Below are 15,053 nucleotides of genomic sequence, written 5' to 3'. Positions count from 1 at the left end.
ATAAGCTAACCAGCTCTTTTGGAACATCATTATCTATAATTCCTAAAAAAAATAGCTTCGAGTTTCTTGGGAATCATCAACTAAAACATATTTTAAATCTCATTATATATCATTTCCCAATAGTCCTTAGCTTTTTTTTGTAACTCCACCATATAGGGAAGAATGTTCCTTCTGTCATTTTGCACTTCCAACACATACTTGACTTAGCTTTATACATTTTGGCTAGCTTAAGGTAAAGGTAAAGGGACCCCTGACCATTAGGTCCAGTCGTGGCCAACTCTGGGGTTGTGGCGCTCATCTCGCTTTATTGGCCGAGGGAGCCGGCGTACAGCTTCCAGGTCATGTGGCCAGCATGACTAAGCCGCTTCTGGCGAACCAGAGCAGTACATGGAAACGCCGCTTACCTTCCCGCCGGAGCGGTACCTATTTATCTACTTGCACTTTGACGTGCTTTTGAACTGCTAGGTTGGCAGGAGATGGGACCGAGCAATGGGCGCTCACCCCATCGCGGGGATTTGAACCGCCAACCTTCTGATCAGCAAGTCCTAGGCTCTGTGGTTTAACCCACAGCGCCACCCGTGTCTTACTTGGTGTTAAATACAATCCATAAATCATCTTCATATAATTTTATTTTAAAGTATAGCAAGCAGTAAATCTTAGATTACTCTGCCACAACTTCTCCCATCTCTTGCCCAATGAATGACTGTGGCTTCCTCCCATTCTTTCCAGGCGTCACCTATTCTGACGCAGTGAGCGCCACGGAGCCCTGCAAGCCTTGCAAGGAATGTGTGGGCCTGGAAGGCATGTTAGCACCCTGCGTGGAGTCGGACAACACCGTCTGCAAATGCATCTACGGCTACTACCGGGACGAGAGGAGCGACACTTGCAGGAAGTGCCGGATCTGCGAAGTGGGCTATGGCCTCGTGTACCCCTGCGGGGAAAATCAGAACACGTGGTGTGAGAAGTGCCCCCTGGGGACGTACTCTGATGAAGCGAACCACGTGGACCCCTGCTTTCCTTGCACCGTGTGCGAAGAGGACGAGATCACCGTCAAGGAGTGCACCGCCACGTCAGATGCGAGGTGCAGAGGTAAGGGTCATTGGGACAGGCTAAAAATGTGCATTGAACAGGAAGGGTAGAGCATGCTAACAATGCATAAACATTCCTTTCCAGAACTTCACTGCTGTTTGTGGAGGTAACAAAGCGGGGTGAGTGGGGTGCAATGGCACTGGGGTCAGGGTCAGTGGGGTGATGTCAGGATTCGGGGAATCAGATCCCTTCCCCAGTGGCAGTAAATGAGCAGATTAAACAAAAGGAGCTTTCTTACCAGACAAGTTCTTTAATGATCGCAGTGAGAGACAAGGAATGCATATCTCTAAAAGAAATGGCGTTGCTCACCCCTCCGTGTCCATTAATCTACATCACTCCTACATTGGGTAATCTGAGCTTGTTGCTGTTGCACTTCCTGTTCTAACACCCTCTAGTCTTGGGTGAAGGAGGAGGGCCAGGAATGCTGTCCAAGGACACTGAATCTGCCAGCTGTCCCTCTCTTGGCGTTTCCTCTTCTAGCTGTTCCTCACCCAGTACTTCCCAGCTTTTCCCCTCCAGAATATGCCCTTCTGCAAACCACCGTTCTAAATCAATACTGTCCTCATGCCCTTGGGAAGGTTCAGAAAAAGGGGGTAGCAGCTCCCACCATTCCTCCTCAGTCCAACCCCTGACACCTGATTCCGCTTCTCTCTGGGCATTCGCTCTACATGTGCTCTGAAAACCAGGCCTCGTGCATTTCCGCAGAGCTCTGAACTCCCCCTACGTAAAGGTAAAGGGACCCCTGACCATTAGGTCCAGTCGTGACCGACTCTGGGGTTGCGGCGCTCATCTCGCTTTATTGGCCGAGGGAGCCGACGTACAGCTTCTGGGTCATGTGGCCAGCAGGACTAAGGCGCTTCTGGTGAACCAGAGCAGCGCAGGGAAACGCCGTTTACCTTCCTGCTGAAGCGGTACCTATTTATCTACCTGCACTTTGATGTGCTTTCAAACTGCTAGGTTGGCAGGAACAGGGACTGAGCAACGGGAGCTCACCCTGTCACAGGGATTCAATATGCCGACCTTCTGATGGGCAAGTCCTAGGCTCTGTGGTTTAACCCACAGCGCCACCCACCTACAACCCAGCTACTACTTATTCAGCCTTTGATCGGATAAACAGATCACGGGGAAAAGCAAATTGTGAAGTTGTATAACTGTTCTCTGAGGTGTGTGGCCCATGCCATGCCCAGCCCAACACCCTACAGCTGGTGGGTGGCAGGAGGCTATGATTACAGACTTTCCATTTACAGATGTTACTTCTTCAACTTGCACGTGGAGACAGAGCAGCAGAGAACCGCCCACACTGCAATGCACTCCATTCCCCAGTGGTCTCATCTTCCCCTTCTTTCAACCACCAAAGATGAGAAAACAGAAACTCTGAGTGTGTGCCTATTTCTCTTCCTGGCATCTTCCATTCTCTTGTCCATCCCTAACCTGAACCAGGCCAGGCCAATGTACACAATACCTTCCATTTAGCTCAGAAAAAGGTGCTACCTAAACACACCTTTTATTAATTAACTTTAAAAAAAACCTGATAAAAGGTGTATGAGGAAGAGTGGGAACTGTAGATCTGAGAAATGCAGGATTCTTGTTCTATTCAGTATCTAGTAAAGGTAAAGGGACCCCTGACCATTAGGTCCAGTCGTGACCGACTCTGGGGTTGTGGCGCTCATCTCACTTTATTGGCCGAGGGAGCCGGCGTACAGCTTCCAGGTCATGTGGCCAGCAGGACTAAGCCGCTTCTGGCGAACCAGAGCAGTGCACGGAAACGCTGTTTACCTTCCTGCCGGAGCAGTACCTATTTATCTCCTTGCACTTTGACGTGCTTTTGAACTGCTAGGTTGGCAGGAGCAGGGACTGAGCAACGGGAGCTCACCCCGTTGCGGGTATTTGAACCTCTGACCTTCTGATCGGCAAGTCCTAGGCTCTGTGGTTTAACCCACAGTGCCACCCGCTTCCCTCATCCAAGATCTAGGGAGCAGTGAAACATCTGGTTCAAAGAGAGCCGGAAGATGTACTTTTGTAACACAACAAAATCTTAATAAAAACAATTATCTATAAAGAAGGCTTCCCAGCAAAGGCAGCACCAAATTTAGCACTCAGAGCCCCTGGAAACAGGAACAAATCAAGTCATGGCAAACAGCTGTTCCTTTTCACTGTGTATATTTGAAGATGGGAAATGGTTGGGATTGAAACCGATGTATGGACACTCCATGAACCTTTGCCAGGAATTCCCTTGACAATGGGGTGGAGTTAATGCGATCAGCAAAGTGGCATTCCCCTGACGATGAGTAAGCAACTGTTGTGATGTAACAGGGCTTCAGGTGTGGGGGGCGGGAGTCAAGGCTGCAGAGCAGAAAGAACAGCTGTTCCCTTAGGCACTGCCAAATTCCGTAAAGCTAAGCAGGGATGAGTCAGGTCCAAGGCTGGATGGGAAGCCCTAAATGAGTGGGAAGAGGTGTAGGGGAAAGAGTATCGCCTGCTTATATGGGGTAGCTTGACTCAGTGTCTTGAACTAATGCAAATCTAAAGGGCTGGAGTACCAAGGTTGTCAATAACGCTATGTGGGCAAAATGTGTCAGAACTCAGATGGCAGTAAATATTCATTTTTTTTGGGGGGGGGGGGACCACAGGTGGTGGTTGTTGTTGTTTTTGCAGACCTGTGAATGACCTGCACCATGCACTGATATTTGATATCGGTGACATCCTTTGATAGATAACCTGAAATGGTACCCGAGAGCTTTACGGATCAACAGGTTTCTTTCTCCAGGCCTGCCAAAAAATCGAAGTAACCGAGAGATGTCAACAAGCCGAAATAATTTAAATGTTGAAGAGGAAAACCCATTCGAAATGCAAATCCAAACTTTACTTTTGAAATGTCCCAAATTGACAGTTCCCCGTGACTTCATTTCAGTTTTAAAAAAATGAAACGTCAGCAGCTCAGACCCCTGATCTTCTGGCATGAGTTTCAGTTTGGTCCTAGGAGACAGTGACTTGTCGAAGGCCGCAAAGTAATCTTTGTGCCAGGGCAGTGGTTTCAATCCTGCACCCAGACTAAACCCTTCAGTGGTCCAGTCACTACTTCTGTCTTTCCTGTGAAATGGCTCCACAGGCCTGGCTACCCCCCAACCTCCCCACAGGCCTTCTCTTGTTGGAATCAGTGAGCTTAAGCAAATGGGAAAAAACAAAAACAAAAAATGAGACTTTTGATGATGGTCACACCTTCTTGAAGATTTCTTTACTCCCCTGATAAGTTCTTCTCTGTTTTATTGGCAGCGATTAACCCACGGTTTACCACAGCTGCACCAACACTGGAGTCCAACACCACGGGTGCAACCACATCTCCTCAACACGGTACCTTTGATGTTTGTTTGTTTGTTACATTTTATTTATTTATTTAGATTAGATTTATATACCGCCCTAGATCATAAGATCTCAGGGCAGTTCACAAAATAAAATACAGGATAAAAGCAAGTAAATAAGTAAAACAAAACAGCAAAACAATACCCCCCATTTCCACAGACACATTTAAAAGACTGTAGGATATCAGCCAAAAGCCTGGTTGAAGGGGAGTGTTTTTGCCTGGAGCTTAAAAATATATAATGAAGGCGCCAGGTGAACTTCCCTGGGGAGAGCATTCCACAAATGGGGAGCCACTACAGAAAAGGCCCTGTTCTTGTGTTGCCACCCTCCGGACCTCACATGCAGGAGGCACACGAGGAAGGACCTCAGATGATGAATGCAGAGTCCAGGATGGTTTATATGGGCAGGGGTGGTCCTTGAGGTACAGTGGTACCTCGGGTTAAGTACTTAATTTGTTCCGGAGGTCTATTCTTAACCTGAAACTGTTCTTAACCCGAGGTACCACTTTAGCTAATGGGGCCTTTGCTGCTGTGTGATTTCTGTTCTCATCCTGAAGCAAAGTTCTTAACTTAAGGTACGGTACTATTTCTGGGTTAGCAGAGTCTGTAACCTGAAGCGTCTGTAACCTGAAGCATCCGTAACCCAAGGTACCACTATATTTATATACCACCTTTCTTCTAATGAGCCTTCCATGGTTCTCCTTCTCATTTCACCATTGCAACAATCCTGTAAGGTAAGCTAGGCTAAGAGAGAGTGACTGGGCCAACATCACCTACAGAACTTCACAGCCAAATGGGGATTTGAACCTTGGTCACCCAGGGCGTAGTCTAAGTTTCTGACCATCACACCACAATGGCTCTTTGCACCTTTCTTCTGACCTGGTTGAACCAGTTCCTCATTTACTTGGTTGGTATAACTCCAAACATGGAAGGACTCCATTGGAAATATGAACTGTGTGAAATAGTTCAGGTCACTAAAGCAGAATTTTTGACACACTCTGAAAGCTACAATTCCTGAGGTTTTCTGAGGGGAGGTAGAACACCACAGAGGTCAAAGAAGCTAAAAGTCAAGACTATGAGTTCAGGTTTGTATACATTCAGTAGAATGTGCTTGCAAGTACCAACAGAACCACTTATGCCAGTAGCAGTCAGCAAGGTAACTCTTTCCTTGATCCCACTCTCAATCTCCCCTCTCTGTTAGCAAAGTCACTTAAATAACACAGATGGAGTCCAGAGAGAAAAGAAACCCTGACAACACTTTACTGAGGAATCTGAACAAAACCGTGTATGATCTGAGGAGAAATTTGCTTATAACAGATACATTTCAGAAAGCGTGCCTGGTGTGCTTTGACTTCCAAAGCCTTCTTCAGTGGCATATAGTTAAAAGGGGGCATTGCCTTGTGCAAGGGCTCGTAGAGCAAATTTATATAGTATATTATGCTATGGAAAAAGGAGTCCCTTTCAGTGACACACATTTTGAAAGCTGTGATTCTGAAATGCAGCCTCCCATTTCCCACACTAGTGACTCATTTGCTATTTTGCTTCCTTGCAGATTTTCCACCTGGGAGTCCTGAAGGCCCCTTTCAGGTCACAGATGGCCCAGATACCATGGATGTTTCTGGTAGCACCGTGGCTGGTACAGCAACCACAGTCATGGGTAGCTCCCAGCCTGTGGTCCGAAGCGGCACAGCGGACAACCTCATTCCTGTGTACTGCTCCATTTTGGCAGCTGTGGTGGTGGGGCTGGTGGCGTACATTGCTTTCAAGAGGTAAGCATGCTCCCAAGGTTCAGAAATGAGAGGATTATTTGTGCAGAAGAAGGACATCATCAATGTTCATTAGGGTCACTCACAAAGCCCAATCTTACTCACACCCTAAGCCCACCCCATTATTACAAGCTGTTCCCATCATTGCCGCTTCATCCTATTGCCCCATCACATACTAAGTCACCTCTGGCTTTCCCATGCCCCGAAGTAGGTTTTGTGGCAGGGATGGGGGTAACTTAGGGCAGGGAGGAGGCGGAGGCAGCAGCAGCAGAGGCAAGGCATTTTGATGAGCATCTGCTTGGAGTGTTCACAATGCCTTGATCCCTTTGGGAGCAAGCAATGTGGTCTTCGAGCATCCTTGATGCTCAGCATCAGAATACACACCCATTTTCTCCTTCCTCTTCAAGCTGCTTGTGTGGGTTGGTGTGGGTTTTGGCGCCCTCCTCCATTTGCCCCATATGGCAGGGAAACAGTCTCTGAGCCTGCCAACATACCATTATTGTCAAGCCTATGGTGGGTATCTTTTCAAGACAGCTACTATTGCCTAGATCTGGGAGTCTTCTTCTATGTTGTTGGGTTCCCAGAAACCAGCCCTTGAAGGTTGGTGCACGATTCCTCATTAGAATGTGCAAGGTGGTGCCTCCAGACATGGAAATTTTGGCAATCGTTGCCAATCTGCTTTATGCCGCAGGTGGAATAGCAGCGCTTGCTGTAGGCTGTTGCCTGTAGGGATTGGTTGGGCGGCAGGAAGGGAGGCCAACAGTAGGGGGAGCCAGAGGAAGTAACTGGCAGACTTTTGCTGAGTTCTACACTGAGACTAAGGAGGAAGAGTCAGAGATCCAGTACCATCCACATCTGGGGAAGGGCTGTAGCTCAATGACAAAGCATCTGCTTTGCCTGTAAAAGGTCTCAGGTTCAATCCCTGGTATCTCCAGGTAGGATCAGGAGTGCTTCCCATTTGAAAATCCCGAAAAGCCACTGCCAGTCAGTGTAGACAATGCTGAAGTTGATAGCCTCAACACCTTATGCTCCTGTATTTCTATCCCCTTTACTCTAGTTGTAAGTAAGGAGACAGGCAGTTGGGAGCTGGATGAGGGCAGGCTGAAGCGGGTGGGGCTGTGCCCCACTTGCCCTAATGGGATGGTCTCCACTGGCAACTCTGCTTCTGGAATCCAAATAACAATTTACGGTTTGGCTGGCAATCCCCCCTTTCCTCAGCTCTCAATGTTGGGTGTGTTGGTGGGGAGGGGGATGATTTTCATTTGAACCATGGTGTGGAGGGAAACTGTTAATTATTAACTCTACCCTCATTACACTCTTGATCATGATTATCCCCCAAACACACTGCAATTTGGGGAATTGGGGAGGAATTGATACAAAGGCAATGACACACCCACCAACATTTCTCTGATGAAAACAGAGATGTCCTATTCAACAGCAGCAACTTTATTATTTCTACCCTGCCCATCTGACTGGGTTGCCCCAGCCACTCTGGGCAACTTCCAACATATATAAAAACATAATTAAGCATTAAACATTAAACATTAAACAACTTCCCTATACAGGGCTGCCTTCAGAGGTGTTCTAGAGGTTATATAGTAACTTACCTCCTTGGCTTGGGGGTTGCATAACTCCATACCCTCCAACATTTCTCTGATAAAATAAGGACATCCTACCATACCCTCCAACCTTTCTCTGATGAAACTAAAGATGTCCTAAGGAAAAGTGGGACATTCTGGGATCAAATCAGAAACCGGGATGGCTTCTGTAAATCCGGAACTGTCCCTGGAAAATGGGTACACTTGGAGGGTCCGCAATGAGATTTGAAAAGGCAAGGGTTAAAGCAATAGAGCTGAATGGTAGACAGGAGAGACCGAGCATAGAGAAGAAAATGTCTTGAGTAATCTATACAGGCCATAACCAGCCAATCTATGCACTGAACAGCTGCACAACGTATCACCTACATCTGGGGATACTGCACAGCTGTTCCATTGTGTGCGTTAAAAAAACAAAAAACAAAAGCTTGGCTTTTCTATGCTCCGAGGGTTGGGGAGGGGAAGAAATGCTGAACAGGGAAACATTGGAGCAGGATGTTTTGTTGAAAATGCCGTTGAAATACCTTGTTAAAAAGTGAGTAAACAAGGCTTGGCTATTCCGTAGTAAGTGCATAGTTAAGATAACGGAATTCACTACCGCAAGATCTAGGGAACGCAACCGAGTCGGACAGCTTCGGGAGGGAGTTAGCTACACACCTGGGGGATAACGCCAGCCATGACGACTTTCTTATGTGCAGTATCAGAGGAGGTATGCCTCTTAATGCCGGTTGTTTGGGATTATGTGTGGGAAAGAACTGTGGCACTCAGGTCCTGCTTTGCTGGTTTCCCACAGGCAACTGTTTGGCTGCTGTGAGAACAGGATGTTGGACTAGATTGGCTTATGCGCGCTGCTCTGAGATGCACACGGGGTCAGGAACGTAACCTCTACGCAAACCGGCCGTTGCCTGTGTATCCACTAGTGTATTTATGGGCTTCGTTTCCATTTGCTTGCTGTTTCAGGAAATGCCTGTTAGGTAGAGTCAGGTTTAAACACGCACTTTCTCCCCCCATCCTTTAGGCCCACCAAAATCTAGAGCTGGCTAGTGATGAGCTAAAAGGTAAAGGGACCCCTGGCCATTAGGTCCAGTCGTGACCAACTCTGGGGTTGCGGCGCTCATCTCGCTTTGTTGGCTGAGGAAGCCGGCGTACAGCTTCCGGGTCATGTGGCCAGCATGACTGAGCCGCTTCTGGCAAACCAGAGCACCTCACGGAAACACCGTTTACCTTCCTGCCGGAGCGGTACCTATTTATCTACTTGCACTTTGACGTGCTTTCGAACTGCTAGGTTGGCAGGAGCAGGGACCAAGCAACGGGAGCTCACCCCGTGGCGGGGATTCGAACCGCCGACCTTCTGATCGGCAAGTCCTAGGCTCTGTGGTTTAACCCACAGCGCCACCAGCACTAAAGTTCAGATTTGTAGGCAGCCCTGGAATAATGATAATAATAATTTATTATTTATACCCTGAAGGGCTGCCTTCAGATGTCTTCTAAAAGTCAGGTAGTTGTTTATCTTATTTGACATCTGATGGGAGGGCGTTCCACAGGGCGGCTGCCACTACCGAGAAGGCCCTTTGCCTGCTTCCCTGTAACCTCACTTCTCGCTAGGAGGGAACCACCAGAAGGCCCTCGGAGCTGGACCTCAGTGTCTGGGCTGAGCGATGAGGGTGGAGATGCTCCTTCAGGTATACTGGGCCAAAGCTGTTTAGGGCTTTAAAGGTCAGCACCAACACTTTGAATTGTGCTTGGAAACGTACTGGGAGCCAATGTAGGTCTTTCAGGACCAGTGTTATATGGTCTTGGTGGCCATTCCCAGTCACCAGTGTAGCTGCCGAATGGCTGGGGTGGGGTTGCAACCAGCCTGCTGGGCTACTTGATGGTTGAACCCCATCCTTAGAAGGTTCACCCCTAGCAAGTGTAGGAGACCTTTGGCCCTGCAGATGTTGCTGAACTCTATCCCCCCAGCATGCATGGCTAATGACCAGCGATGGTGGCAGTTGTAGTTCAGTGACAAGTGGAGGGCCAAAGGTGTGTGTCCCCACCCGATCCAGAGGGCGGCTTCATGGTCTTCTGGTTCAGCACAGGAAGTGTCCTAGGGAGATAAATGCAGGCTCTGTTCCTTCCATATGAGCCTTTGTGGACTTCCATGAAAACTTTGGTTGCCGAGAATCAAGGAGCCAGTGCAGACGAATGCAACCTCATGCCTGGACTGGAGAAACAGTCCCTGCCGCAAGGTTTGCCTGAGCAAGCCCCGAGGAGATTGGGCTCACCACACCCAAAGCATTGTGATCCGCAGGGAGCAATCTACTGTGTTGGCAACGGCGCCAAGTTTGTGGTGTACCTTGATCTGGGAAAGGAGGCGTGAGCATCTGAGGCTCAGCTGTTCCCTGCTTTTTCACCTCTAGGTGGAACAGCTGCAAGCAGAACAAGCAAGGCGCCAACAACCGCCCCGTCAACCAGACGCCTTCGCCGGAAGGGGAGAAGCTCCACAGCGATAGCGGCATCTCGGTCGACAGCCAAAGCCTCCACGACCAGCAGCCGCAAACACAGACGGCATCCATGCAAGGCAAGAGGGATGGTCTGCTGGGTGAATGGGGAGGAAGGCCTAGGGGATGCCAGCCAGCTTCAGGGAATAGGGGGCAGCAGCTGCCAAGCGTGTTCAGGCTGTCACCTGCAAATCATAGAACTGTAGAATTGGAAGGGACCACGAAGATCATCCAGTCCAACCCTCTGCAATGTGGGAACCTTTCGCCCAACGCGGGGCTCAAACTCACGATCCTGAGATTAAGAGCTTCATGCTCTTCCGACTGAATTGTAGGAGCCAACTCCTAGGGGCCGAGTTCCCTTTGGCCCCCCAATAAGAGATTTAAGGAGGCATTGCCATTCAAATGGGGTGTGTGCACCAGGTCTGGTGATCAATTACCTGCCCCCCCATATTTTATTTAACTTGGCACCCTTGGACTGAGCTACTCTAGTTGCAACTGGCAGAAGCTGGTGAACTAAGCAAAACACAATGGGAGAAAATGCAAGGGGAGAAGGTCAGTCCTCTTTTTCCATCGCCCCACAGACTCAAACTGAAAGGGAGCATTGTAGGACAGGGCCATTTGAGCAATCAGACTTCTGATGCAGAAAGCAAAATGCATAACAAGCACAGTGGTACCTTGGAACTCGAATGGCTTGGCTCTCAAACAAATCAACTCCCAAACGCTGCAAATCCAGAAGTAAGTGTTCCAATTTGCAAACGTTTTTCGGAAGCTGAATGTCCGACGCAGCTTTCATGGCTTCTACGGCTTCCGCTTGAGTGCAGGAAGCTCCTGCAGCCAATCGGAAGCTTCGCCTTGGTTTTCGAACGGTTTCAGGAGTCGAACGGAATCCCGGAACAGATAAGTTTGAGAACCAAAGTACCACTGTATTCACCGAGCAAATTTGCATCTATCCTTCTATATATCCACCCATACATCTCTCTGTGTGTGTATTGCACAGAGGTCCAAAATATTCGGTGCAGGGTTGTTTTTTAAAACCAAGGTATTTTGGGTTACAGAACTGAAATGATAGGCCCCCCTAAATCTGTTCCCCCTCCTAATGTTCTTTATTTAGAACTGGTGGTTTTAAACGCCTTTCTTGTTTGCAAAGCTTTAAATTGCAGGGGTTGGACCAGAAGACCCTCGGGGTCCCTTCTGACTCTACACTTCTATGAAAACAAATAAGCAAAAGGGTGTGTCTTCCTTTGGAAATTGAGATCACCTTTCACTCCAGATCGATGGATTAATTCAGGGATGGACAACAGGACCTGTCTACCATTAGGCAAATATGTATCATCAGTGGAATGATGCTGGTGGGAGGCAGAGACTTTTATTCAAATATCAAGAAGAGTTGAAACAAAACCATACAATGATTTCTTTACCAAATTTGTTAGGTCCACTAAAAAAATATTTTTTGTTGTTAAAAAAAATAGTACAGAACAGAACTAATCCTGTATGCTTTCCTCTCACACGGCCACTTTCTTATAAATAGATTGTGTTGCATAAAAAATAATACAATAATTCAATACAATCCATGTATGGTGCTGGGCACATTTCAGCTTAGTGTTCTTCAGTATATGAGTAAATCTGATTATGATTATTATTGAAAATTAGTGGGCGTAGCAGATTTATTTAAAAAATAGATGCTTGCCTCCATCCATCCATCCACCATCTTTGTATCTATATTTGGAAGAGAAGTATTCCCACCCCCCACCGGGTTAAGACTGATTTTCGCTTTGACTGGGGCACTTGTATTCGATATACGTTGCCTTCCATTGTAATTCTCCCACCATCACTTATGGCCCACTGTCCATTCTCCTCTCTACTCCCACATTTCATAGCCCAACAGACTCTTTTCTGGCGCCAACACCCCTCTGTTGAGAGCCAGTGTGGTGTACTGGTTAAGAGCGGTAGTCTTGTAATCTGGGGAACCGGGTTCGCGTCTCCGCTCCTCCACATGCAGCTGCTGGGTGACCTTGGGCCAGTCACACTTCTCTGAAGTCTCTCAGCCTCACTCACCTCACAGAGGGTTTGTTGTGGGGGAGTAAGGGAAAGGAGATTGTTAGCCACTTTGATAAAGTGGGATATCAAATCCAAACTCTTCTTCTTCTTCTCTGTTGGCATTTTGTTTGCTCAAATGGGAGGCTGTCAAAGCAGTTTGCTAAAGTGGTCTCTGAAACAGCCCCCTCTCAAAGTTTACAGATGGGGGAACCCCACTTCACAGAGCAGCTTGGCTTAGGGCCTTCTTACACCATTATGCCACTGTGGCCAGAGAAACAGAGAGAGAGAAAAAGCCTGCACTTCAAAATGCAGAAAACCTTCAGACTCCCTCCATATTTCTCCTTTTAAACTCTGAGGAAGTTTAAAGAGAAATGAGGGGGGTGGGGACATAGATATCTCACCCCATCGGCTGTTGGGGACTAAGAGCACCCCCTGCTCAAGGTTTTCAAATGCTTCCCCTCCGCATTTCTGCTTCAACCCTCCGTGGAAGTTTAAAGGAGAAGTGCGGGAGGGTGGGGGGTGTTGAAAAGCCATTTGTAAACATCCCCATGTGAAGATGCTTACAAAGGGCTGTTTGGAAAACCCTGCAGTTTGCTTTGAAGTCCTGACAATCAGAGCAGCACCAGATTTAGGGTGGCGCAGGCAGCCCCCTGCACTGGGTGCCGAGCTGAGAGGATGCATAGTAGTAGTAGTAGTAGTAATAATAATAATAATAATAATAATAATAATAATAATAGTATCTGACTGGGTTGCCCCAGCCACTCTGGGCAGCGTCCAACATGTATAAAAACATAATAAAATATTAGACATTAAAAAGGCTTCCCTATACGGTGGTACCTCGGGTTAAGTACTTAATTCGTTCCGGAGGTCCATTCTTAACCTGAAACTGTTCTTAACCTGAAGCACAACTTTAGCTAATGGAGCCTCCTGCTGCTGCCACTGCGCCGCTGGAGCATGATTTCTGTTCTCATCCTGAAGCAAAGTTCTTAACCTGAAGCACTATTTCTGGGTTAGCGGAGTCTGTAACCTGAAGCGTATGTAACCTGAGGTACCACTGTACAGGGCTGCCTTCAGATATCTTTTAAAGTTAGTAATAATAATAATAATAATAATAATAATAATAATAATAATAACAATAATACCTATTCAAAGTTAGGGGGCACCAATTCTTGTCCTTGCTCAGGTTGCCATATTACCAAAATCCATCCCTGATTGGAAAAGCAAAACCTGATGTCACTCTGACATCAGGTGATTGACAAGTGACTGACTCCAACCACCAGGCAGCTTTGGCCTGCAGTGGGTTGGGGAGATAAAGATCTGGTCTTCTGGCTCAAAAAGGTTCCCTGCCCTTGGTGTAGACAACTCTGAGCTGGGCGGGACAATGGCCTGACAGCTTCCTCAGTTCCTAGTGGGGCAGTGATGGTCAGGTGCAGGCCTGCTTTCCCATGGACAGATCCAGGCCTTCTTGGCTTCTGAGGTGGACTGGATGTTGACTTCGTACCTGTGTAACCCCTTTTGTGCTCCCCACCCCTGTTCCCCCCACTCCAGGCCTTAAAGGAGACGGGAACCTTTACACCAACCTTCCTGTCAACAAACGGGAGGAGGTTGAGAAGCTGCTGAACGGTTCCACCGAGGAGACTTGGCGCCACTTGGCTGGGGAGCTGGGCTACAAGGAGGACCACATAGACTCCTTCACTCAGGAGGAGTACCCCGTCCGCGCCCTCCTCTCCGACTGGTCCAGCAAAGACAGCGCCACGATGGACGCCCTTTATACTGCCTTGCGCAAAATCCAGCGGGGGGACATTGTGGAAAGCCTCTACAGCGAGTCCACTGCCAGTTCACCAGTCTGAAGCAGGGGAGGCGGGGCAGAGGTCCTACAGGCCAGCCCCTCTGTGATTCCCCACCCTGCTTTTTCCCTCACCAATGCCTCTCGGGGTGAAGACACATGAAGGAAAACAAAATGGAGCTTAGTCTCCCCATGGCCACCATCGTTTCTGGGGAGCACTGGAGCAACCCTGTAATGCACTGCGTCGGTTGTGGGTTGTTTTCTTCCTCCTCCCCAGTATTTTCACCCAATACCTCTTACCTGTAGCAGACAGTAAGATGCTAAACAAAGGAGAAAGAAACAGAGGAAGGTAACTGGAACGAATGTTATTGCTTGTGTGTGTGTGTTTCAAGAAAAAATGGATTGACAGCATTTTGCTGGTCCTGCAGAACTTGCACCCAGTCGATGCTGCTAGTTTGGTCTCACTCTTCCAGGTGCCTCTGAATGGCCATCTTATGTGCCTCTCTGTGGATCTTCTTTCCTCACTCGTACTTGTCAATCTTCAGCCACTGACTCTTCCTTTTTAGGCACTGTGTTCCCCTAAGCCAAGAAATACAAAAGGCAGCCTGGCTTGAATGTGTTGCGTGGCCGACGGACTTGAAGGAGGCTGACAGAGGATGAATATATGGATCTGGAGCATGAGGATGTTAAGAGGACACGATGGAGACTCTATCTTCAGGGAGCGTCTCTGGGAGGGGAGGGAGGATGTGATTTCTGGCTTGTCAAAACTGACACTGTGAAGATCAAACCTCGAAGTATATGGACGGAGGCTTAGGAGGAGACCCCCATCCATGTTTCCATCCATGCGTTGGTGGCAACATCAAGAATGCCTTTGGTCCCTGATCTCTCTTTTTCTTGCTCAAGATGCATTCCTCGTAGTTCAGTGAAGCTGTGTTGAA

General features: G+C 48.0%; 1 protein-coding gene across 1 annotated transcript in view; it reads left to right on the top strand.

Annotated features, from left to right (window-relative positions):
* Positions 1-14,455, top strand: part of NGFR (nerve growth factor receptor) — a 53,750-nt gene extending 39,295 nt beyond the window's left edge. The window contains exons 3-7 of the mRNA XM_053363434.1: positions 730-1,089; positions 4,363-4,440; positions 6,001-6,217; positions 10,212-10,372; positions 13,878-14,455. Coding sequence (XP_053219409.1) covers positions 730-1,089; positions 4,363-4,440; positions 6,001-6,217; positions 10,212-10,372; positions 13,878-14,179 — 1,118 coding nt within the window. The 3' untranslated portion in view covers positions 14,180-14,455. The remainder of the gene's footprint in view (positions 1-729; positions 1,090-4,362; positions 4,441-6,000; positions 6,218-10,211; positions 10,373-13,877) is intronic.
* The last annotated feature ends 598 nt before the right edge of the window (positions 14,456-15,053 follow it).

Source organism: Podarcis raffonei, chromosome 13, assembly GCF_027172205.1.
Source record: "Podarcis raffonei isolate rPodRaf1 chromosome 13, rPodRaf1.pri, whole genome shotgun sequence".
Taxonomy (NCBI): Eukaryota; Metazoa; Chordata; class Lepidosauria; order Squamata; family Lacertidae; genus Podarcis; species Podarcis raffonei.
This window is presented reverse-complemented; position numbering and strand designations above follow the sequence as displayed.